The sequence below is a fragment of the Cavia porcellus genome, unplaced genomic scaffold (genome assembly GCF_034190915.1).
Source record: "Cavia porcellus strain 051 isolate PalLab524CR breed Dunkin Hartley unplaced genomic scaffold, mCavPor4.1 scaffold_18, whole genome shotgun sequence".
NCBI classification, from domain to species: domain Eukaryota; kingdom Metazoa; phylum Chordata; class Mammalia; order Rodentia; family Caviidae; genus Cavia; species Cavia porcellus.
The window spans coordinates 71,671,907-71,697,457 of NW_026947501.1; the positions used below are offsets into that span (position 1 = coordinate 71,671,907).

Here is a 25,551-nt window from a genome sequence, read left to right on the forward strand (position 1 = left end):
GCCTGCGCGGAGGAGCCAGCCAGGACCCCGGGAAGGGGGCCAGAGGAGGAAAGACCTGTGCCCTGGTGTGGGGCCCCCATGCGCACAGGTGAGCCCACACAGGCATCTGTGTGCACACACGTGGAGGCATGTCCTCTTCTCATAGAGAACAGGGCGGTCCCTCTCCGAAGCACCTGCCCTCTGTGTGACTCTTCCCACGGGGTGTGAACCTGACAAACCAAGGGGAGATTTCCCCGAACCACTCACATGAAAATGCAGTTGAAAAGGTCGATGAGATTTTAATCAGCTTCTGCCCTGGGGTGGGCAAGAGTTGAGGGTCATCCTCCCAGCTTAGCCCTTGCTCCAGGGCCTGCAGCCCGAGCCAGGTGGCTCCTGGGGTCACAAGTCTCCATCTGGAGGCGGGAGGTAGGCCAGGCCCACGTCCTCCTGCATGAAGACCTCCAGGTGCCCTGGCTGGTCTGCCCTCCCCTAGTGACCCCAGCCTCCATGCCCAGCATGGGGCTGCTGGCCCACAGCAGCTGCAGCCCGAGTTTAGACAGTGCGTCTCTCTCGGTCAGCAGCATCCCTTCCTGTCCTCCCAGGGATGGTGGAGACCACGGCTTGGCAACCTTGAGGTACAGATGCCGGTGCTCACTGGGCAGATCAGTCGGGGACCAGGGGTGCAGGTGGCACCTGAGACCCCACCCCTCTGCCTGGGTCCTCACAAAGTCCTATCACTTTGGCTTGGCTGAGCCTCGGTGCCCCCCCTGCAGACTGGAACTGCTGACCTTGGGAAGCACGCAGTCCCGTGGTTTGCATAAGCTCAGGAAACCCTGTGAGCAGTCCTGCAGTGAGTTCCAGGACATCCCACATGGGAGAAACAGTGCCAAACCTTTAGCCATCAGGGTACTTTGTCGCCCACCAAGCCACCACCTGTGTCATGGATAAGGCTGTTCAGGACCCTTCTTCGGGTGGAACCTGGGACTCTGAGTCTTTGGCAAGGGGCCTCTGACACTGGCTCCAATGTGACAGTGTAGGTCTCTCTCCCTTTTCCTGGCTATATTATATTTCACCCTTGTGTGGCTACAGGTTGTTCTTAGACTGATGACCGTCCAGGTCTCGCTCCTCCTGGACTGTGATGAGTAATGTTACAGTTAATTGTATACCACTGTGTGTGTGAATGGCCCTGTTTTCTTGAGCATATTCTCAGGAGTGAATCACAGTCAATTAAAAAGCCTTTCTGGAGCCCTGGCAAGGTGCTGGGCTTATTAGAGATGTTGCTTATTAGAGAGAGGCTTCCTGCCTCTCCAGACCCAGGGTCTGAGGCTACTTCTCCTCTGCGTGACAATGGCTAGTGCCCAGTCAGCAGGACGGGGCCCCATCGCGACACCTGAGCACACCCTCTGGGTCTCTGTCCAGCAGCTATGGGAGCCTGGGGGTCTTGCAGCTACCACCCTGGGGATGGGGCAGGGCGGGGTGTGATTGCCCAAACCACCCAGCACCCGAGCGATGGCCACGTTCTGGGCTCCCAAAGTGCAGCCTGGCCTCACCTTCTGCAGCTGGCTTTGCTAATGTGGTCCTGGTGGGCTCTGAAACTTGTCAGGGTCCCATTCCTGTCCCACGATCTGTGTCCCAAGACCTCCAGGGGACGCCTGTCATCAGGGATGACGCTTTCACCTATGCACAGACCTTCAACAAACCAGCCAGCATGAGGGCTTAGCGACCACTGGTGATGAAGCAGGAGCAGTAGAGCTGGACTCAGAGCAGAGCGAGTGGACCCTTCCTGGTCCCCCCCCAATTATACCATCGCCTGTCACCAGGAGCCCATCCGGCCTCTGCGCCCGCCCGAAGTGCCTGTGTCCCTGTACTTGCCCTTCGGGCTGGGTCGCAGGGCTCCAGGACAACGAGCCTGGCAATTCCTGGGCAGAAGCTGCTGATGGATCGGGCACCCTGGACGGAGGTGGCAGCGGCAGCACTGGGCTGTGGGTACGCAGGGCAGGGGTGCCCACATGCTGGGGGACCAGGCAGAGGGGCACGAGGTCTCGTCACCATGAGACGTGCAATTAAAACTGGGGTGCTGTTTGCTTCTGGAATTTCCCACTTCCCGTCTCCAAGTAGATCACGGGAACTGACAATGTGTGTGAGCTGTGTGGAGAGAGGGGGCCCAGATGGGCACAGGACGCTGGCTCTTCCCTGCACCGCATGTTAAAGCTTTACCTTGTGGCACTGGTGAGGGGACCCAGGGCCCTCAGCTGAGCTGCACACGCAGCCCTTGGTCTCTACTTTGATATGGACCTGCTAAATCACTAAGTTGCCCACTGAATTTGCATCCTCCTGCCTCAGCTTCCCAGAGCATTGGGATTACAGATGTGTCCCACCACTTTCGACTTGGTTTTAAATGTCATCTCAGCCCAGGAGCCCCCAGGTCTGCAGGAGGTGGTGCCTGAGAGGCCCTGACACCTCTGGAGCCTGGGGACAGACCTTAGGAGAGCAGAGGACAGAGCCGAGGATATTTCTCAGGCAGGCACAGTCCAGAGAGGGATCAGGCTGGGATGCGGCCTGGATAAAGCCCTGGTGCCATGTGTGGGGCTGGCGGTGGGGGACAGCCAGCAGGAGCCCAGCTCACATCCTCCCTGGGGAGCGGGGCTCTGTGGCAGGCGCTGGCAGTGGGCACAACTTGGGGGCTGCTGACACCGTGGGCTCCAGTGGCGGGCTGTGAGGATCAGGCCTTGCTCGGGTGCTCGGTTTGGCTCCCTCCTTCCTTCTCCTGTTTGCTCCATGGTGGACCTCAAGGGTGTGAGGGGCTCAGGGCGCTGACTGTGAAGGGCACGGGTTCAGGGCCCAGGACAGGCCCGGAAGCCTCTGGAGCTGGCCGCCCAGGGTGGTGCCCAGATTTCACAGATTCTCAAAAGCATCTGGAGCCAGAGAGGGTCCAGGCTGCTGCCCACTGCTGGCCAGGAGAGCAGAGGGCGCTTCTCAAACAGGGTCCTAGCGAGCGGGCCCCGGCAGAGCTGCCCAGAGCTGGCACCCACACCCCGCCTGGGCTCGTGGAGTTCAACTCTGCCGGGCGTGCGCGTAGTCACTTCAGGGTAGTTTGGATTTAAAAAAAAAAAAAGAAAAGAAAAGAAGAAAGCAAAAGCCAAAAGCAGCACGACGGCCAGCCAGGGTGCAGGCCGGGCGGGCCGGGCGGGCGCCGCACATCAGCCTTTGAAATTAGGGTCCCCGCAGCTGTTTGTACTTTCCTCCTGTCCTGCTCTCTCTCCAATCCTCCAAAATTAGTTCCAAAGTCATTATTCAGCTAATCACGCTAATGGCTTCACATCCGATCGCGGACCAGCCAGGGTGCGGCAGCCGGGCCTCCCCAGCACTTCCTCCCGCCCGTGCCAATTAGGCGGCATCTGCTCTCACGAGCTAAATGCCACAGTTGACTTCAGTTTCTTTCTCCTGGTCCGGTCCTCCGGCCCGAGCGGGGGATAAAGCGAAACACATTTGCTGCCCGGGCAGGCGGAGGGACAGGGAGCTGCCGCTCTGGAAAGGCGGCCCATCCATCATAAACTGATTACAAATTCGTCACCTTGAATCAATTTCTGTTCACAAGTTCAAAAGGCGCCGTGGGCTCGGGGCTATCTGGGATGTTCTACATGTGGAGGGGATTAGCGTCCAGGCCGGGCTGGTGCTGTGGGGGACGGGAGTCCCGCAGGGGTGGCTTGAACCCCACGGAGCTGCCTTGAGCCCACGGGCCGGAGGGCAGAGGAGGGACCGGTGCTGGGGTGGGCTGAGGGGCGGGAGGCGGGCCATGGGGTTCTGTGTGCGGGGTTTCCATGTGCGATGGTCTCGGCAGGGGCACTTGAGTGAGACAGGCTGAGAAGGATGCACAGAGAGTAAGACAGAGACAGACAGAGACCCCCGCCTGACAGACAGACCATGGTCAGACAGAGAGACTGCGGGAGTCAGAGACAGAGGAAGGGAGGGTGAGGAGGCCGTGGCTGAGGGCCTGCAGGCTGTGGGGTGCCACCTCTGCAGCCCAGTGTTCTCGGGCTCCTCCTCCACCCTGAACCCAGAGGGAGGCTCCCCAGTGTCAGGAGAGCGGCTGGGGAACAGAGAACCCCAGCCTCTGAGCAATCCTCACCCGAACTGGGGGCATGGCAGAGCTGGGGGCAAGGACCTGTTCAGGACCCCTCTTGACTCCAAGCCAGACCCCACTTCGAGGGTCATCCTCCTGGGACGGAAGGGAAGAAAGAAACGAGGGAGGGAGAGAGGGAGGGAGGGTAAGAGAGGAGGGCTCTGCACTGCGGCCAAGGGCTGACCCTGTGGGGCTGGGCGATGCCCATCTCAGGTGCCCACGGCGTGCTGGTGGCTGTCCGGGCCAGGACTGGCCAGCACCCACAGTCACGCCCTGTGGGCTGCTGCCCCGAAGCTGTGGCCCTGCTCTCTGGGTTCCGCTGCTTTGCCAGTGCCGGGTGAGCGGGAAGAAATGCAGACATGGAAGTCCTGCACAACGTCCTGCTGTGGAGCAGAGGGTCCAGCTCCCCCCCTGCATCCGGGTCCCTCGGTCTCCATAGTGGCTCTCAGTGGAAGAAGGAGACCAGAGCGGCCCTTTCCAGCTGCTGCCTCACGTGGGAGCTCTGTCCAGAGCATCGCCCAGGTGTGGCTCAGCTGTTTGCTTGTCTAGCTGGGCACAGTGCCTGGTATGGGCAGGACGGGGCCTGGATAAGGAGCTGGCAGCAGTCCGGTGCTGTGGGTGCTGGTCAGGCCCAGGAAGCCCAGTGGGCATGGCCCTTAGTGTGGACATGACCACCAAGCCAGTGGGCAGGCAGCCAGGTGGGGGCAGGAGGCAAGGGCGGCACAAGAGGCTGTCACACCAAGGGTGCCCATCACACCTGCCCTCTTGTGGAGCCTGGGGAGGGGACAGCAGAGTCCTCTCTGTCCAGGAGGCACCAGGCAGGCAGGCAGCAGCACTGGACACCAGGCTGACAACTGGCTGAGCCGCCCACTTGCATGGGGTAGGGGCCTAAGGGGGCTCAGGGCCAACAGTGTCCAGGGCCTGGGGAGGGCAGGTACTCTGTGAAGATGGCGCCACAAGGCGACACCGAGATCCACACACCTGGTGGTGGAGGCCAGGCCTACAGGAGGTTGGCGTGCTGCCCACCCGCCCATTCCACACACTCTTTCCGCAGGGCTCCATTTCCATGGTGATGGGTCTCACATCCCCCACAACGCTGGAGTTCAGTTTCTTACAAAATAACAATCAGAAAGTATCCTGAATGCTGCGCCAGGCAGCCGGAGGGGCCCTGGAGCTGGGCTCCTCCCTAATGAGCCGGGGCCTCTAGGGAAGAGTAAGGCAGGATGCTGGGAAGTGTCCCCTGAGAGCTCAAGCAGTGCTGTGACATGGGAGGGGACCCGTGCTGCAGCCCAGAAAGTGTGAGCTCAGACCAGGTAAGCTCCCAGGTGGCCTCATCCTGGGCTTCTGCCCGCCCTCCCTATGAACTCCTCCTGCCTGACTCTGTCCATCTCCTGAGCTGAGACCAGATAGATGACACGCATCCTTTATGATCCTCTTTCAGCATCCCTCATGGGTGCAGGATTCAAACCCAGCTGAGCAGTTCCTGAAGGCAGCTTCGGTCACCCTTGGGGATTTATTGCCTTGGCTGCTGGGGAGCTCACCGCTGCATTCTCAGCTGTCCCCAGCAGGGCTCCTGGGCCACACTGAGCTAGGTTGGGAACCTTCTCCCTGTGGCCCCCAGCCTGTTGATTCTGGTACAGGGCTGAAAAGCGACATGGTTGACAGATGGACAGGGCCTATCCGCCACACAGTGGCCCCACATAGGGCCCAGCTGGACACACTTCAGCTTTGAATCCCATGGCCCACCCTTTCTGCTTCTGCCCAGGCCCCAGGCCTCTCTCTCTGTGGGACTCCCCTGTGGCCCAGTGGGGAGCCAGGCTGCAGACCCCCACCTTGAACCTAGCCTGGGCCCAGGTGACTTCTGGTGCACCCCCAATGTCGTGGGATCAGCCAGCTCTGCCGAATTCTGGAGACAGCTCGGGCTTGGCGTCGGCTGATCTCGCCCCACCACGTGCCCTGGGGTGGCCACCTAAGCCCTGGCCCATGACACCACAGCTCAGAGGGCCCAGGGCCACCGAGGAGCAGGTGTGGGGAGGTCACACCAGAGGACCGAGTGTCCCCAGACACACCTCATAGTCTCCCCACTGGGCCTGTGTCCCCAGCTCAGGGGAGGCAGAGTGCAGGGCCAAGAAAGGCCAGGGAGAAGGTCCACCCAGAATCACAGAGGAGACAGCCTGCCCACCTTGACTGGGCTCCGGCTCCAGTGTGAGGGCAGCTCCTGGGAACGCAAACTGGTTTTGGGTGTGAGCCCCACCACGCAGCCGGCTGTGTGACCTGGGTGACGTGATCAAGCTCTCTGAGCTTTCACCCCTTGCTCAGAAGCAGGGAGATGCCCCAGGGCCAGGTGGGGAAGGAGGCGTGGGAGGGGGGTGTTGGGAGGGTGGGAGGTGGGAGAGGGGGGTGGAAGGGCCCGCTAGGATCCCATTCAGAAACCCCGCTCCCGCTGGGCCCAGGCTGGTGGCAGCAGGCAGGGGACAGGGTGGCAGGAGATTCCTTCGCTCCTTTGAACAGCATCCAAGGGAGGACCTTGAGCGGGTGGGCAGGGAGACCAAGAAGGCCTGGTCCCACAATTAGCCCGGATCAGGTTTCCGCTGGCCGGGCCTCCACTGTTCTCATGGCCATCCCTCCCCGTGAGACTCTGCTTAGTAAACATTAATTTACCCCCGATTACTGCTGACAGGCCCAGCAAGGCCTTGCTGCCCAGGGCAGGCTGCGGCCTTCAAAGCAGGCCAAGCAAGTAGGCCTATGGTGTCTGCAGCAGAGGATGCGGCCCCGGGCCCGCGGAGGGATGCTGCGGAACACGCCCTGCTGAGGTCCTGAGAGCACCTCCTCCCACCCAGGATGGGAGCAGCAGAGAGAGCTAGACCCAGGACAGGTGCGGCCTGCGGACCCCGGCGCTGACAAGCAGCGGCCACGGCAGAGGGAGGTCAGGCGGTGAGGAAGTGACAGCACCTCGGCCTCATGGATGCTGGAGCTGGGAGCAGGAGCGGCAAACCCACTCAACCCTCTGGCCTCAGTTTCCCCAGCCATTCAGTGTGATAGGGACTCCTGAGCTGGGTGGTCATGAGGACTGGATGGGCCGTGGTCTAATCAGATATGCGCTTCTCAAAAGTCAGAAGGTCTGGACTCACATGCAGGTCCCAGTCCTGCAGCTGGCTGAGGGCTCAGGGTCTGTCCCATCCCCGAGGGCTCGCAGGGCTGGAGTCGGTCCCAGAGTGTGGAGGCGTCATCCTCTGTATCTTCACAACTCCTGCCCTCCAGGCTGCTGGGGTCACCCTGCTCTGAGGCAGAACCAGGCCGAGAGTCACCTTCGGAAGACAGGACTCTGCTTTCCTGCCGGAAGGAAGGGGAAGGGGACGAGGTCAGGCCACTGTGTGAGGGTCAGAAGGCCCAGCGAGCCGGGTGGGTCCCCCAGATCCCACACCAGGACCTCGGATACAACCTGACACAGAGCCAGTCTAAGCTGTCACGAAGGCACAGAGAGACAATGCCACTGTGCATGATGATCAGTGTTCTTGTAAGGAGTGCAGAGACACACAGAGGGGAGGTGGTCACGTATAGATGGAGCAGAGGCAGGAGTGCGTGGCCCCAAGCCAGGTCACTGGCAGAGATGCACAGATCCTCGCCGAGAGCCTTGGAGCGAGGTGGGCAGCCCGCACCTTCACGCACCTCGTCTCAGCGTGTGAAGGACGCTGTCTGCTTTTGGGAGCCTTCAAGTCACGGTTATTTGTTCCGGCAGCTCCATTCCGGCTTGAGATCCTGAGGCTGGCATGGGGATAGAGACATAGTCATCTGCCAGAGCTGTGCAGAGGGCACAGGTCTGACGCCAGGCCCCTGGCTGTGCCCTCTGAGCACTGCCTGGCACAGGGTGTGCGTCGCAGCAGCTCCTCGTGCACCCTTTGGAGCAAGAGCCCTTTGGTGGCGGAGAGGCAGCTTCCTGGTGGTGACTGTGATGGGCAGGATCTGCCCCCACCACCACAGTGCAAGATGCAGTTTATCCTGGGCCCAGGCTGCAGATGGGAAAACAGAAGCCCAGTCTGGGAGTCACTTGCCCTGGCCGCCGCACACCCCGTGAGAACAGACAGAGGCCCAGTGTCCCCCTTTCCTAATGCTCCCCTTGAAGGAGAGGCCTGGGCTGCAGGACACAGGATGTGAGGCCGGCAGGTCCCTTGGCAGCTGGATGCCCGTGAGTCACAGCCAGCACCCAGAGCTTTCCTGCCCTGGACAGCAGCCCAGGGGCCTAGATGTCCGGTACTGACCCCACTTGGATGATGCTGTGCTGGCCGTCACGGCTGTGCAGCACGGTCACAAGTGCACCACCAGGCCGAGCTTCCCACACCTCTGCCAGGCTCTGGTCTCAACGCTGGTCGCCCCAGTCCATCCCTACTTCCTGTGCCACCCAGAGCCCGGCATGAGGCTGGGCACCAGCTGGGCAGAGTCCCCTCCCCAGAATAGGCTCCTTGGGGCTCTGCAGGACTCAGTAGCAGGGCAGGAGCTGGCCCCCTTCCCAGGCCAGCTAGCTTCCTCTTCACCTCACCCAGGGTCTTCCTGTGAACCACTCCAAAAAGTGTCCTGCAGGCGTCAGCGGGTGTCCCCGGAGGGGAGAGGGTGTGTCGCTCCCAGGAATGGGCAGTCAAGGCACAGAGGTCTGGGAGACCCCAACAGCATCCCTGGTGCAAGGAAACCTGGCCCTGCCTGCCTCAGGATGCAACGTGCAGGCCATCACTGGTCTGGGTTTGCAGACAGGAGCCCGAGGTCCAAGAGTCTCTGCATCCTTCACCCAAAGTCCCACATAGCACAGGGGCTTGCCAGGTGCTGGGGACGTGAAAATGTCTCGGAGCTGAGATCCAGGAATCCGGCCAGCATCTAAGATCAATTCGCATGGAAAGTGCTCGGTTTATTTCAAATTGATTCTGGAGTGAGAAGTTGGTCCTCCAGGTCCCCCTCTTCCAGCTCAGCAAATCCAGTTCCTGGCAGAGGAGAGTAGAGAGACAGGAGCCAGCAGGGAGCCTAGAGGAACACTCGGGGCTCCGCCACCATCAGGAGCCTAACTGGCCCTCATCAGGAGTTCTGGAAAGTCCCTCACTCTGGGATGCTCTGGGCTGAGTTGGTTCCACACATGGCAGTGGTGGAGATGGGAGCCAAGGCCAGGCCCTGGCAGCCCCACAGCACCCAGGACAAGGCCTGCTCCAAGGTCCCTGGGGAGGCCATGCCCTCAGGCCCTATTCTGCTACCAGGAGCTGGTGGTACAGCTAGCACAGGAGGATGCAGACCTGGGGCGGCTCAGACAGCAAAGGAGAGGTCTCCGCCACATCAATGTCCTGCATGCCCAACCCTGAGCCCCTTCCCTGCACCGCCACTGCTGCCCCAGCCCCAGCCCCTCCTGTCCACCTGCAGCCTCCTCTACTCCACCCTGAAGCATTTTGGGCTGACCTCCAGTGACCACTGTCCATGCGGCCACTATGGCAATGCTGTCCACAGGGCTGTGCCAGCCAATGTGAGGCACAGAACCGGAGAAGATCTGGGCTTCCCCTTAGAGCCCAAGAGCTGTGCAGACAGCGGGGCACGGAAGCAGAGGAGGGCCAGGAGCCCCAGGCAGTGTCTCTGAGGGGCGCAGCCTCGGCCCTGCATCTTCAAGGAAGGAAGCCGGGGACCCCATGCACCATGGCCTGGCTCCTGCGTAAGTCTTGGCATGGCAGGAGGCCATACTGTGGAGGCATAGGGTGGCAAAATCCTGAGCATATTCATTAAAGCCAGGCCACAAAGGGGACAGGCAGATGTCCGAACAGAGATCCGGGGTCCCCAGAGAGGTGCCGAGCCCTCCAGGGCTCTTTTTCTCTAGAGATTCCAAAGAAGCAGTCAGTGACCCTAAAAAGGAGAATGTTACCATGGAACAGAAATGATATTTGCAGACATCGCAGGAGACAATCTTCCTGAAATGAAGACGCGAATTTGGAAACTGTGCAGCGGATCATTCTCCAGGGCTGTGATGGAAAGCCTGCACTGACACAAATCCTGGCCAGAATGTGGAAGCTTGAACACAAGGAGACTTCATGGTCAGGTCTGGACAAGGCGTGGGCCAGGGCTACACTCCTCCTGATGAGCTGTGGGCATGGAAAGTGGCTGCCCAGCTGGCGGTGGCCACCCCTGGTGACTTCCCCCACTGGGTCCACTGGCCTGCAGTCCCCACAGGGTGAGAAATGAGCAGTTAGTGTAGATGAGGCCTTGGAGCAGAGCTGAGGCTGTCACCGTGGAGGGGCAGGGCTGTCCCTTTCCCATGCCAGCCCTGCAGGAGAGGCCCTGCGGACTGAGCCCACCCTATCCACCCTTTCTGTGGCAGGGATTCCCCGGGCGCCCAGGCTGCGTTTCCTGTCAAGCGAACAAGTGAATGATGGTCGCTAGCTCTCAGGTGCTGCTGTCACCTTCATGGAACAGCTCTATGCTGCAGCCCAGATTCAACAGAAAAACTAGAGCAACAATGATACAGAATTTCAACCAAGGTGACAGGCGCACTGTTGGCTTCCAAGGAGCTCAGATTACAAGACCCAGGCAGGAAACAAACCTTCCCTTCCCAACGGACTGATCCCAACCAGCGGTATCCCATCTCACCCTCCTTGTGTGTATATTTTTTTCCATTTCCCACCCTTCCTTTCACCCGTTTCTCATTCCTTTTGTGTACAATATCTAGTGTGCATTTGGGTCTCATTTACTCTCTCAGCTTCTCACACTCTGGGACAGTCCGGTGTTTGCACTCGGGAGTCTAGTTTGCCTCACTTGTGCGTGTGATCTCGGCTCGCACCCCTTTCCCTATAAAAGTCTCCAGTGTGTCCTTCTTCACGGCCGAGCAGCACTCCTCTGCGTGAAAAGATTTTTACCCGTTCCTCGGGTGATGGACATTCAGGCTGTTTCCAAGGTCCAGCTGCTACAGATCACCACAGGCCTGGTTTTACATCCTGTGTCCTGGACTGCAGGGGCTGCCATGACAATCAGCAACTTAAACCCCAGCCAGCTCTGGTCTCACAGCCGGGAGGCTGAAGTCCAGGGTGAAGGTGTCTGAGCCAAGGGTGCCACTTCCCCCAGCAAGCCCTGCTGGTCACTGCACCACTGTCTCGCTGCCACCTGGTCATAGGTGTGGGAACTGTCCTCTGGGTGCTCACCCGGTGGAGTAACACTCACCGTGGAGCAGTGTGACCGAGCTCCAGGAGGAGGTCTGGGGCATGGTGTCCGCCCCCAGAGCTGCCCAGGCCTGATCCCTGAACACTGTGCGCTGGGAGCGTGGCAAGGGGAAACAAGGAGCTACCAGCTGGCTTCAAGATAAGCAGATTTCCGGATGTGATGTGCGTGCTGTGATCCCAGTGCTCTGCGAGGCTGAGGCAAGAGGATCACAAGTTTGAGCCCTGTCTCAAACAAAACAAACCAGCCAGCCACATAACTCAGTGCAAAGGGCCTAGGTTCAATCCCTAGGACCACCTTGCACGCCTTCCCACCCCACCCATCCCACCCTGCACAAAGATGTGGGATTGTCTGGGATTGAAAGGTGAGCCTCACAGAATCGTAAGAGGTCTCCCAGTGGGAGAGGGTGAGGCAGAAGGAGGATAGGGCCTGTGCTGCTGGCTCTGCAGGGGGGCCTCCCCAACTGCAAGAGCAACGAAGGGGGTTCTCCCTGGATCCTGAGAGGAGCTGGTCCCCATGTGAGCTGCCAGGCTGGGCAGTACGTCAGGGCAGCCATGTGGAGCATCAAAGGTTGCTTCCTGGTGGGCTGTGCAGTTAGAGCGGAGACCGCAGTGACGGAAGTGACAGTCCCTCTCCCTCCTCTTAGCCTTGCCCAGGACAGGGGACCAGGGGACCAGCGGGCAATGGCTGGAGAAACTGAGGCCACTATGAGCTTGGCAAGGGCAGAGGTGGGCTTTATCACCTTCCACAGGACTCCGGAGGGCTGTCCCAGGCAGCAGGACCTCAATGGTGACGAGTTCTCCAGCCCTGGACCCGCAGATGGCTGGGCCACCAGGGAACATTCCAGGGCAGCGAGGTTGGGCCGCTCGTGGTGGGAGTGGGCTGCAGGAGTGGTCAGCCTGTGTGCCGGAGGTGGTGCCTCTGAGAAGCCGCCTGCCTTGCTTTCCTGGACACAGTGACAGAGATGGCCAGGCCTCGGGCTCAGCATGCACTGCAGGGGTGTGAGTCATGCTCACAGGGTGTGGGGACAGCTGCAGCCTCTCCAGGGTGTCCTTTGCCATCAGGAGCCCAGAGCAGCAAGCATCCCTCTGCCTCAGACCTGGGCCTTTCCTGCACTGCCCCCGTGCCTGCCCATACCCTGAGGCCTAAAAATGCCCAAGGGCAAAGGGGGTTGCAGGATCCGTTGTGTCCAGGATGTCTGGAGACAGCAGTGTTAGCCACTTTCCCATCACCAAGACAAAACACTGGACACCACAGTTCAAAGGAGAGAGGTTGTTTCGGTCTAGGGTGCAGTCCCTGGTCGCCTGCTCCAAGGTAGAAGAGCCTGGTGGAGGGAGCTGCTCAGGGCATGGGGCACAGGAAGCGGTGAGGGGAGTGTGGAGGCGCCCAGAGGCCACCTCTTCTGCAGGCCACGCCTCCTTGCAGCTGTCATCTGCGAGCCCCACAATCCCACATCTCTGAGGTCACAAGAGCTTGGGGGGAAACTCTGGATCTGAACCGTTCACGCAGCTCGATCTCGGGACCCAGCTGTGGTCACAGCGGCTGGACCCTAGTGGTCTGCCGGACGAGCAGCTGTTTTCATCTTGTCATTTGTTACTTCTTCTTCATTGAGCAAATGCTCTTTTTCTATCTTAATTTGTAATTTGCAACTTTGTAACCCTGCATGATGACATCCGTGCCCTCCACAGCGCCCAGTACCTCCATAGTCTCCTGACTATCCCTGGGGGTTTATGGACTGGGGCAGGGTTTGTCCTTTTGTGCCTGGTCAATGTCCTGAATGTGGTGTCCTAGGCCCAGCCACGGGGTGGTAGAGGCTCTGCTCCCAAGCACATCGGGACCAGGGGAGAAAGTCACAGGTGTCCTCGCACCCACAGGACCCTCCTGCCTGCCTGCCCTGCATGCAGGCCACAGGTACAGCCTGGACATGTGGAGGCTGTGCTGGCATGGGTCAGGGGACACAGGGACACATGGACACATGGACATTTGAGAGCCAGCATCAAGGCCAGCGAGGAGCATGTCTCAGGCTCCTCACTTAGGGCAGGAGGAGGCAAGAAGCTCTCTCTGGGGGCTGGGGATTTAGCTCAATGGCATAAGCGCCTGCCTTGCAAGCAGGCAGTCGTGAGTTCAATCCCTGGTACCCCAGCCCGGTCACCTGCCTAGGGCCCCCGGGGTGGCAGAGAGAACGGGCTCTGCCCTGCTCCTCTCTGAGCAGTTTCCAGCCAGCGGCCCTGGGGAGGAGGCCTTCCTCCAGGTGAAGCTCTGTGGCTGTGCAGCTCATGGCTGGAGAGGTCATCTCTCACCCGGGCACCCAGCAGCTTCTAGGAACTTAACCAACTGCGCCGTGGGGAGTGCACACGCCTGCCCTAATGAACCGCTGTCTGGGAGCCCCGCCCGCATCGTTAGCACAGATCAGACTCTCATTAATTTATACTCTGCCTCTTACAGGGAAATCTATATATGCAGGGATCATGGCGGAGCAGTGCCCACCGCTCATTTGCTCTCCAAACCCCTCTGAATTATTCAGGCTGGCTAATGAATTTGTCTTGTCCGGGGCTCCTGCCCCAGTCTAGACGGATTTCAGAAGGTTAATAGCAGAGTGAATCCCGCAGTCTGGCCCCTGGCTGAACACGGAGGCTGGTAATTATGCAGTTTCCTGAAGAGGTGATTTCCTGGCTCCCCTACAGCTGGCCAGGGAAGGGCCAAAGGTGTGGACATTTGCATATTTCTCACAACCCTTCCTCTAAAGCCCAGAAGCTGGGCAGTGGAAGTCGGGCTGGAGCCAGGTAAGCAGGTGCAGTGCTAGGAGTTTCCAGGGAACAGTTATGGAGCCCCACAGGCAGCAGCACCTTTAGGGTACAGCAGGGCCAGGCTGAGGTGCTGTGCTGAATTCTGGGGTCACAGAAGGTGACAGAGAGGAGGCAGAACCACAGCATGGACTCAGGGCCGAGGCCCAGGGCAGCAAGCAGCTGGTGCCTCTGGAACACGCAGAAGTCTCCAGAGAAGGGCAGGGCAGGAGCAGTGTGCAGGGGGCCTCGGCCTCAGCCCTGTGACCCTTCTGTAGGGGAAGGAAGAGGGGGGCAGGGGGGGTTGTGTCCTGAGCTCGACAGTGACCCACTGAAGGGGACACACTGAAGTGCTAACCCCCAAGACCTCAGCTGGGGCCGTCTGAGACGCAGTCTCCACATAGGTAATGTCATGAAAGAGAAGTCACAGGCTGCCCTCACCCTCTCTGTCCGGACGAGAAGAGGAGCCCGGGCCACAGAGCCACAGAGAGAAGACCGCGACAGCCATGGGGAGAGGATGCGGCCACCAAGTGGAGACGGAGGCCTGGGCAGCAGCTGCAGACGGTGAGACTGTGGGGCATCGTGATCTGCACTGCTGGGGTCCCCGGGCTGCAGAGCAGGGAGATGGCGGCACCGGCACAGGCAGCAGAGTTGTCCCCAGCTGGGGCTCCTTTGTCCCTTCAAACCAACAAAAGATGGGAACCCCTGAGCCCCACACTGTATGAGCTGGGTGTGGAGCCGGGCGGGACCCAAGTGCTCACTCGGGCAGCATCACCTCCAGTGAGCTGGATGCAATGCCCCGCCTCCAGCCAGGGCCCACGGGGACAGCACCAGGAGGGAATCAGCCAGCAGGAGCCACGCCCCCGGCCCCCACTCCTGCCCAGGGTGTCCTCATCTGGCCCAGGAAGAGCAGCTGGCCACACACTGTACTGCCTCAGCTGCCAGGGCTTGTTGCTGCCCTCCTTGGGGACGCTGCCCACACCACGGTGACCAGTGTGCATCTCCCGCCTGCTCCCTGCTGTCTTTCTGTCTTCAGGAGCTGGATGCAGTGCCAGAGCCTGGCCACTCCGCAGGGCCTGGGGACTTGTTGAGCAAAATTCCAAACTCTGTGTTAGGCCATTTCCCCTCCTGAAGTGGGACATGGGATTTCATGGAGATTTTCTTTTCCAGGCTTCAGTGGCCCTTTGTCCCAGTCTTTAGCCTGGATAACTTAGAAACCAGTAACTTAGGGTTGGTCCAAGTAAATAGTTTTGCAGAAGCAATTCTGAGCCATCCTGGACTCTCAAAGGAAGGGGACAAGGAGGGTGCACAGAATGGCAGGGCCGAGGGCCACCGTTCTCTGAGATGAGCCGCAGAGAGGGGCTCAGGAGACCTCAGGTCATGCAGACCCTCGGTGCAGGCTGGGAAAGAGCCCCGGTAAGTCTAGACTGGAGCTGGCCAGTGGGGCTATTGGGCACAGGGTCCAGGGCTGGGCAGGAACCCGGGGACTCAGCGGCAGAGAGAGCCTGGTAGTGACCACAGTGCAGGCCAAGCTGCGGGGACAGAGGACCCAGGCAGTGGCCTCTGCGTCAGGCCCCCCAGGGTCTCGTCCAGCTCTGCATGGCCTTCTCCCGGGACAGGACACAGCAGACCTTGCTCTCTGCCCCTCCTCCCAGGTAGGTGGCATGAAGATGCCCAGCCCCATGCACTGGCAGTGGCACTGCCCTGCAGAGCTTGGGGTCCAGGCTCCCCTGGGCCTGCTGGTTGGGCAGGAGCAGAACAGGTTCCAGTCCTGGGTGCTCCGAGCCCCTGGCATGGGAGGAGCAGGTCTCTTTAACTAACGATGCCCGTGGTTGCCGTCTGTGAAGGGTTTTGCAGATGATTTTGGCACCAGCAGCCAGGTGGGCAGGGAGTGCCAGGGCGCCCAGGGACAGTGCCATCCATCAGGCTGCCCTCAGCGATCCATACCACCTTGCTCTCCCTACACCACACCCCCACCACACTGCTTCCCGAAGGCACTGGCTCTGCCTCTGCATCCAGGATCCCAGAAAAGCCCCAGATCCCGGCTCCAGCTCAGGCACCCTTGGCTCCTGGGCTCCAGGTTCTGTCTGTCTGGAGGCATTCACTCCCATTTCCTGACTCCAGTACCTGGGGCTGGAGGCTCAGTGTCCCTCCCAAGGGTGTCTTTGCCTGGCCCCAAGGATGGTCTTGCAGCCCATCGACACTTACCCATGACATGTGTGCCAGTCTGCCTCCCCTCCATGGTCTCAGCCTTTCTGCTTCCCCAGAGCCCTGCCCCAGGGCTCAGAAGTTGATGAGTGACTTACAGAGCACATGTGGCCTGGGCAGAGCCACATGGAGGGGCCAGGCACAGTGCAGGGTGGTGAAGGAGACACAGATGAGAGGTAATGGTTGTTCTGGTCCCTTTTAGAGGCTGAGTTGTGACTCCAAGAAGGTACACGCAGGCCCCACCCTGGACAACTCATGTGGGTCTCAGCAGTGGTCCAGGTCAGATGGGCAGCCTAGCTAAGGGGCCCTGAGTCCGTGGCTGGGGTCCTTACTGTCAGAGCACTGGATTCCCAACAGAGAGGCCATTGGAGGACTGCTCGACCTCACCTCCTGCCTCCACACCCGACCACACCTCTCTGGTGTCCAGATGCTGTTCCCTGGATCAAGTTTCTTCACATTCTCTTCATCTACAGACTCCTGCTCTCTCTGAAACCCCACCCCCTGGACATGAGTTGGTAGACACAGAAAGGAGGCTCCGCCCAGAGCTGGCCTGGCCACTTGTGTCACACTATAACGTCCACTGCACAGGCCTGGCCCCCCGGCCCTCATTTGGTCCATCAGTTGTTTAGTGCATCAGTTGCTCAGAGCTTCCCATTAGAGCACTGGCCTTTTTTTCTAGTACCCAGAACTGAACTCAGGACCTTGCATTTGCCAGGCAGGCACTTAGGCCGCTGGGCTATGTCCATAGCCACTAGTGATTTCTAAGCTCTCTTGTCCAACTTTTGAGACACAAGGTAAACACAAATCACGTCCAGTCCAAGTTAAAATCTATGCAACCTGCTGGAAGCCAGAAAGTCAGGCAGCTCTGCCCCATCCGGTGTTTCCCGCCCAGAAGGCAGAAATTGCCGCCAGCCACCTGCAGCCTTGTTCAGCCTTTATTTAAGCTTAGTTTGTAGAGTGCCAGATGCCACTCAGGTGCAGAGCTCTGCCCTCACGAGTTTGCTGACAAGCGGCAGGGACAATAATCCTCACCCGCAAAGCTCTGAGCTTGGTGTGGAATCCACAACGAACAGGACATGCGGGGCTCCCAGCCCTGCGAAAGCCACAGTCACCGCAAGAGGTAGACCTGACACAAACACAGAGACATCTATGCCTGCTCAGACAGAGCAAGGTGGGTGTGGGATGCGATGAGGGCATTTTTGTGCCCAAGTGCACAGACCATTTAACCAACAAATCCCCACTGCCTACTGTCACCACCCATCACCACCTCCCGTCCTGAGGGAAGGAGCTGGCAGCAGTGACATGTCCACCAGCGCAAGGACTTCTGCTGAAGGACAGGAGGTGCAGGGCACCAGGGACCGAGAGGCCAGCAGCTGCCGTGCAGGGAAAGGCAGCCACAGCCGAGCTGACCCCAGGCAGATCCCAGGGCCTCGCAGGGTCCTGGGACAGGCCCCTGAGGAAGGAGGCTGAGGACCCTTGGGGCTGCATGGGCTTCAACATGCGGACCATTCCCTTGTCCAGATCAGCCAGGCCGTGGGGCTGCCGGGTTGGGTGGCAGCCTCAGGCTGGGACAAGATCCTGGACAGTGAGGGCATTCGCCTTCGTGTTGGGAGCCAACTGCAGAGGCCCCAGGATGAAGTGGGCACAGCCACTCTCTGGGACACCCTGGCAGTACCAGGTGCCAAGGCGGATGATCTCACGACACGGAAGCCCAGCATTTTGGGGCTCCTGAGCTGCAGGCTCCCATCTTCCCAGCCTCACGAGGACACAAGGAATGAGCATGGGCAAGAGAGAGTCCTCTTGGAGACTCTGGGATTTCCACACCCAGCATCTCCCATGTGGAAAGAGTGGGAGCTGTGGTTGAGACATGCAGTGGATATCCATGTTTTAAAAATTTATTACAGTAGGGCTGGGCATGAGCACCTGCCTGGCAAGCGCAGAGTCCTGAGTTCAATTCCAGGCAACCAAAAAAAATTATTACAGTAAAAGAAGCATTGCTGCGAATGCCCTCAAAATATTGCCCACTTATGTACACTCATCTCCTCATCCCAGCCATGCCCTGGGCAGCTCTGGAATCCTCCTTCCTGCGCGTCTCTCAAGGTGTGACTTAAAACAGCACAGCTGCTGCTGCTGCTGCACGCTCCCCAGGGAAAGGCGGCTCATAGAGACACCTGCTGTGTCCTCCTCCACCTTCCCCGCCAGCTCCGCCCCATGGATGGTGCAGCTTCTGGTTCTTCCCGAGTCTAAAAGACCTCAAAAGGAAAACGTGAATCAGCTCAGGACATTGAGGCAGCCAGGACAGCGAAATTAAACGTGCTCAAGAGATGCTAAAACAGATGCTGCAGGCAAAAGAAAATCTGGCCATAACGTGGGAACGTGGGAAGGGAAAAGGGAAAAGTTTGCGTGTGGAAGCCCACACCTGTAATCCCAGCAGTGGGGAGGCTGAGACAGGAGGGTTATGAGCTGAAGGCCATCCTGGGCAACCTTGTAAAATTCTGTCTCAAAAAATTAGAAAAGAGTGAAGGAAAGGGCAAAAATGTTTACAAATATAAATGAATCATGTTGACTCAAAATAGTCTTAAGAATATATTGTGGGGTTTAAAATGTGTAGAAATGAAAGTCTGGAAATGACAAGGTAAAGGCTGGAAAATGAATGATACTAAAGTTTTCTAAGGCTCTACAAGATTAGGGAAGTGATAAAAGAAATAATGTCTATTAGATTCCATAAGAAAATAAGATGTGTTTTAACCACTAGGTTACTAACAAACACTAATCTGTTAGTAAGAGATAGGAGGATGATAATTTTAAAAAGATCAATTCAAAGAAGTCGAGGAAAGACAGAAAAAGAAACATAAAAAACAAACAGGAAGTTGGTCAATATACCTCAACTAAATCAGTGATCTCATTAAACGTAAATGGACTAAATACTCCACATAAAAGTATGGGCTTGTCAGCCTGGACAAACTTTCACACTGCCTGCTACACAACAGAGTTTCTGCCTGTTCTGCTTACTCTCGGCTTCTCAGTTCTTCTTCAGACCCTTGAACCTCCCACCCCAGGACTGCAAAGATATCCACGGTCCTCCCAAAGCTGGCCTTGGTGCCTCCAGTCCTGCTGTTTCCTTTCCCCCTGCTCACCATCTTCCCAACTCCTGGGATTCAAGGTGTGCACAAATTCATGGCTGAAGTAGGCCCTAAACACAGAGAACATAGCCCACAAGGCTCCCTGTCACCCTCCTCTGCCTGCACCACCAGGCACGCCTCTTCCTGGCCCTCACATCTTAGCCCATCTTGGTACCCATTGCAATTCACAGCCAGGGCTGGCCTCAAGCAGACAGGACAGGAGTAAGCCTTGCAAAGAACAGAGACAATGGTGGCTGCAGATACCAGGGCCCAGGCACCGGGCCATGGGCTCCCCAACATCATATGTAATTCTCAGGGTCTCTTTGGGACCTGGCATCATCTGGATAAGCAGTCTGGCTGCCAGCAGTCCTGCCCAGGTTTATGCCGAGGAAGCCTCTGCAGCAGCTTGAGCTCCACCAAGAGTGGAGTGGAGCAGGGAGTGAGGGTGGGAAGCTCAGGGCGGAGGGAGCATCGGGCACAGAGCAGGGCTTTTGGCCTGGGTCCTGGAGGCTTCTCCAAGGACAGCCCTTAGCTCTGGTCTGAAGGATGCAGGAGGAAGAGGAGGAGCTGCAGTTGATGTGGGGGTGATGTGTGTGGTCCCCAAATCGGGAAAAAAAAACTGTAACATTGATGAAACCACCAAAAAACTCAGGTGGCCAAAGCTAAGAGGAGAGGAGGGCTGGAATGGGAGCGGGAACCATCACAGGAGTCCTGGTCACTACAGCCCTTGGCACATTGCTGCTGCCCTAAACTCCGGGTGCAATTGAAAAACAGAAAACTACCACAGCAAAGGCCACCCTGCCTCGAACCCCCTCCCACACACACTCCTCCCACCGCTCCGCCACCTTCTGCAGCAGCTCCGCAGCCCTCTTTCCTGTGGCGGCTGACTCTGTGTCCTGAGTGGACCGAAAGCTTGTATCTTTGACAGATGACATTTTAGCTGGGAAAGAGCTGGAGGCTGCAGCACTAGGTCTCACGGATAAGGCGGCAAGGACACAACGTCCTGCTTTTATTTGACAGAAACGGAGGTGAACATTTTGAACGGACTCAGGACACGGCCACTGCGGCAGCCCCCAAAGGCACGCGTCTTTTACTGGAATCCCTGTTTAACTATTCACTGTACTGTTCAATTGCGCCTCTTACCTTTGAACCCAGCTGCACTGGCCGAGGGCTTTGCTGCTGGAAGAGGAAGCCGGGCTGGATCATCGCCCTCTGGGTTTCAGGACCTTTACCATCCCACAGCAGGTGACCGCGTGGGGAGTGGGGCAGGGGAATGCTGTTCCAGATGAAAGCAGCTGAGGGCAGATCTGGCCTCGGTCTGAGTCCAGCTTTCGTAGCCTCGAGGCCTGGACCTTCCAGCAGGCCACATGGATCCCAGGCTCCAGTGCCCTCCCTGTCCCTGCTGTGCTTCCCCGCAGTGGCATGAAGCGGGCTCTTCACTGGGCTGTTCCCTGGCCGTGATGTGAGCAGGGTGGACATGGGTGATGGGCACAGATCAGCTCTGCTGTCCCTGAGCAGCATGGCCCCTTTGATCCACACAGAACACTGCTGTGTGTCCCTCTTCACCCACGGCCTGCCCACCTGGCCCCAGTCACAGACCCTAGGCCTTTTCTGCCCTTTTCCCAGGGCACAGAAGTGTGGACTCATGCGCCAGGAAATTACTCCCCTCAGAGTCACAGCCTGGTGGTGGTGGTGGGGTCATTACCGAGTCAGGCCAGGGCCAGCAACGCCTCTTCCTGCATCCCCTGCCCTCTGGGGACACAGACCCCAGGGTCCCCCTGGCCCCCAGCCCAGCCCATGTCCTGTGTCCTCACATATTGAGTCTCAGGGTACTGGAGTCCAGCGGGGCACCTGGCAGTGTCCCAGCTCTGTGACCAGCGATGGTCTCAGGTGGCAGTTGTGCCCTGCCAGGCTGCACTTGAGTCCCGTGACCTTCATGGGCATCAATGCTGATTGGGAGTGATTGTTTTCAGTGTGGACTCAGCCAGGAGTGGCTTATCACACTGTTAACTGTGCTTATCGAAAATCACTTTAATGATGTGTTAACATTTCATTAGGTCACTGCTGCCTGTGCGCAGTCCCCAGCCGAGCTGGCTGCGGATGGGGAGCTGGGACCGCACCTCCTTCACTCCAGCAAATGCTGCCCGGAAGGTGTTGAAAGCGAACTGTACCAGGGAGACTGCCCTGGAAGCCAGTCAGCGACGGGGCAGGGAAAAGTACAGACAAAGACACCAAGTGGCCTTGGGGCCTGCACCAAGAGACCCAGAAAAGAGCTAATAGGCAGGACACAAGGAGAAAGCCGGGCATACAGATGACAGACCGGGCTGCACCCACCCCCAGTAACCAAAGCGGAAGCAGGGGGCGCCTGCCTCGGGCAGCCTGTGCCCACACCTCTGCTCCGACAGCCACTTCTACGCACGCGCTCATCCTGTGGTCACGTGTTATGCCCTCTAGGCTGGTGAGGAGTCCGGTAGACTGCCACAGCCCTTGCTACTGCCCTAAGCTGAGTAAGGAGGCCCCAGTACACTGGCAACCCCCAGAGGGAAGGCCTTGGCAGGTGGGTCAAGGCAAGTAAACAGGGAGAGAAAGAAGCTACATGTAGACTCCAGAAGAAAGGACATTAGGCAGAGGTGCCTTGAAGCCGGTCCAATTATGGCAAGTTCCGGCTGGGGCAGAGTCACCCCCAGAAAGACAGCTGGGAACAAGGTGCCCAGGGCTCCTCCATCCTTCCAGAGCCACTGCCCCGATTCTTTCCTATCAGAGCAGTTGTCTTCTTTCTTTCCCCTTTTCTTCTTCGCAAATAAAGCGTCTTCCTTCCGTTAAGCTGCATCCCTCTAATTTATTTCTGGGGTTGAGTTAAGATCCCAGTGGCTGCTCATCCCCCGGTGTAACAAGGAGATGGCAGGATGCCAGGCCTGGCCCAGGCTGCGCAGTGGTCCCTGCTCAGGGGAACTGCAGGGAAGGAGCTGTGCCACGCTGCGTCTTGGGGTCTGGTCTCCTGGTGGGACTCACCAATGTGTGCGGTGGAGCCGCGGTGCTCACTTGACAAATCCGTGTCTTGGCAGGAAAGGCAGGGCGGGGCCCTGAGATGGAGAGAGGACAGGACAGGGGCCACTGGCAGGTGCAAGGCTCAGTATTTTGCAGACAGGGAGGTGGAGGCGCAGGCAGCCTGGACACTGCTCTGTGTACAGTGTGGGAAAGCCTGCAGCAGAGACTGCCCAGAGGGCCAGGCCGGGCATAGGCACGAGGACACAGGAGCAAAATGCACAGCCCCGCCTCGTGGGGAGCCAGCAGGGCCCAGAGGCCAGAGTGGCGCCACCCAAGCCGAGTTTTGAAGACGAGAAGCCTTGCCATGTGCAGCACAGGCCGAGCCTGGGACACGCAAGGTCTGATGCAGGTGCAGCGGCCTGGGGGCAGCTGGCAAGGACAGCCGCAGCATCTTCATAGCTCACACACCAGTGTCCTGCTGGCATGGACTGTCCGGCAGCGGGCTCTGTCTCACACACACACACACACACACACACACACACAGACACATGCACACACCTGTAGGCACATGCACAGATATGCACTGTGCACACTTACCTACACGTGTGTTCATACATCCGTATGCAAATACTCATGAACACGCATGCCCTGTGCGTACCATCACATGCATGTACTCATGCCCACTCACTCACTCACGTGCCCTTTTGTGCACACAGCTATCCATGTGCATGCACACTCACAAACTTCATGTGTACATAGTAGCACACACTCATTCCCACACAGAGCCACACACCACGTGCACTTTCAGGCACACACACACACATCCCTGAGCACACTCCACGCACACACATGCACAGAACTGTCACATGCCTTGCACGTGCAGCCCCTCTGGACATTCCTGGAGGTGGTGGCGCCTAGCAGGCCTCTTTGGCCTGGCTGCTGTCCACCTGCATGACCCGGGCACATGGCCATGTTCAAAGGTCCGCTGCTGGCCCTTGCACTCTGCCCTGCAGGGCCTCAGGCCAGCACCTCCACCACGGGGCCTGGCAGCAGCTGTGCTGTGAACGCTGCCCCAGCCGTGCACAGAGCCTGCGGCCGCCCTGAGAAACCCTCCGTGATGTGACACAACCAGACAGGCGCAAGGAACAGGCCCCGTGGGCATGTAAAATGCAGAAGAAATGCCCAGGCTGGACGCTCGCTGCCCAAATAGCCCAGCACAGTGCACACTGAGATCCAGTTAGGGCCGATGGCACTGGCCTCTCTGCAGCCAGAGCTTCCTTACGTGGAGGAAGCTGGGGCGAGTTCTCAGAGGATCACAAACCTCCCAGAGTGTGTGGGGCTGGGGGCAACGAGGGCCCCCGGGTGGCCCGCCCGCTACTCCCAGATGGAGGCTTCCATGGGAAGCGAGCAGCAGTCTGTGCGGGGAGCAGGGCCTCGGGCGCTGAGGGATGATTGACCTGGAGAGAAATCGTGCATCCTGAGCTTGGCTAGCCTGGGCTGCCCAGCAAATTCCACACACGGGTCACCTCCCAGGGACGGATTAAGCACTGCGCACCCTTGGCCTGGGCAGAGGTGGGAGGGCCTGGCTCTACCCCTGGTGTGCCCTGCGCTCCCACATGGCACAGACAAAGAATGAAGTGGGAAAGCCTGGGCTTTGGGGCCAGGCAGGGAGTGCTCAGAGTGGTACTGAGCACCTCTGGGCAGACCCCCGCCCCTCGTTTCCTCAATCAGAAATGGCTGTGGTCCCCAGGACTTGCCTCAAGCTTCTCTCCGGGCTGAGCAGGGGCCACAGCACTGTCCCCAACCAAGATGACATGCAGCCAGCACAGACCCAGGACGCAGGGTCCAGAGCAGGACCCTCCTCCTGGGGCTTCTTCCCAGCCGTGCTGGGCTCTGGAGGAGCCTGGGAGAAGCTTGGAGACAGCTGCTGCTCAGCGCTGACCTAAACAGGCAAGAGCAGCCCCTTGGCAGGCAGAAAGTGGGGGAGGTGCTTTAATCGATTGGGGCAGGGGGCATGGAGGTCCCTGCAGCTGCAGAGGGGCAACTGGGAGGGTTCTGCTCCTGAGGAGGAGGGAGGGCTGAGCCCACAACCATAGCTGCTGGAGGCCGCACCCAGGACCAGGGAAACACAGACACCCATGACCAGGGCGCAGGGCTGCGAGGTAAAGACCTTTCAGTTGGTCCATATTGCACGGACTGTTTTACTGAGCCCTCACTCGCAGAAGTAGCTCAGTGGACCAGTAGACGCCACTGCACAGGCTCGAGCCAGAGGTGAGGTTCTGCGGTTAGACAGAAATGCTCGAGTCTTCCTGAATCACGGTCCTGGGAAGCAAAAGGCTGAAAATTACTAGAAAAGCCAGGCATGCACGCCTGTAATCCCAGCACTCAGGAGGCTGAGGCAGGAGGATGGTTCTGAGTTCGAGACCAGCCTGGGCTATAACGTGAGCTCAAGGCCAGCCTGAACTGCATAGCGAGACCCTGTCTCAAAAAGACAAAAAAACAAAAAAAAGGTAAAGATAACAGAAAGTAGCAGGTGAGGCTGGGCAGACCAAGCCAACCCCAGGTGTGAAGCAGGAGCTCCCGAGAGTCGGGGTGGAAGTGCTCGGCCCCTCCACCCTGTGCCTGTCTGTGGGCACCAAGCCACACCTGAAAGGGCGTGGACCAAAGCCCCGATCTTTCTGCCTCTGGAGTTCAATTCCTTGGGGAGTCCACACCCATAAATTCATTTCCCACATCAGGGCACCCAAGACAGGCCTCTCAGGTCCTGAGGAGGTGCCAACATTGGCCCTCGAGGGGACTTCACCCTGTCCAGGGAGATGGCGCTGTCTCGAGAGGGTGGAGCCTGGCCCGCCACCTCCCCTGCTTTCCAAGACCCAGCCCTCCCCACAACGCGGCCAGCCGCACACAGACTGGGGGCCCCGGGCAGCGGCACCCGCAGAGCCACCTGAAGTGAACGTGAGAAAGCGTGTGTGCTCAGCGGCATGGAGAAATGTGTGGGGTGCACGGGGTTCGGCCAGCCCCTGGTGCGAGGTGCTCGCTGCTCCTCTCAGGGGACCCCACCTGCAAGGGGACTGTGTTTAAACCACAGGGCAGCACCAGATGTGGGCAAGTGAGAATGAACACTAAATCAGTGGAGGAGAGAACGTGAAACCCCTGAGGATGCCCAATTCACGGA

The 25,551-nt window shown here is 58.9% G+C and overlaps 1 protein-coding gene across 2 annotated transcripts; it reads right to left on the reverse strand.

Annotated features, from left to right (window-relative positions):
- Window positions 1–5,509: 5,509 nt before the first annotated feature.
- On the reverse strand, window positions 5,510–24,297 carry LOC134471415 (uncharacterized). 2 transcript variants are annotated; one of them, XR_010040895.1, is made up of 5 exons: window positions 20,532–24,297; window positions 14,500–14,736; window positions 12,018–12,221; window positions 7,545–11,470; window positions 5,510–7,435 (listed from the first exon to the last, which is right to left on the reverse strand). XR_010040895.1 is itself a non-coding variant. In XM_063230260.1 (4 exons), the coding sequence occupies exons 1-4, from the start codon at window positions 21,033–21,035 to the stop codon at window positions 11,399–11,401; spliced, it is 1,017 nt and encodes a 338-aa protein (XP_063086330.1). In that variant the 5' UTR covers window positions 21,036–24,297; the 3' UTR covers window positions 5,510–11,398. The 2 variants fall into 2 exon arrangements, 1 of the variants encoding a protein (XP_063086330.1); XM_063230260.1 differs by having other exon boundaries at window positions 5,510–11,470.
- Between the last annotated feature and the right edge of the window lie 1,254 nt (window positions 24,298–25,551).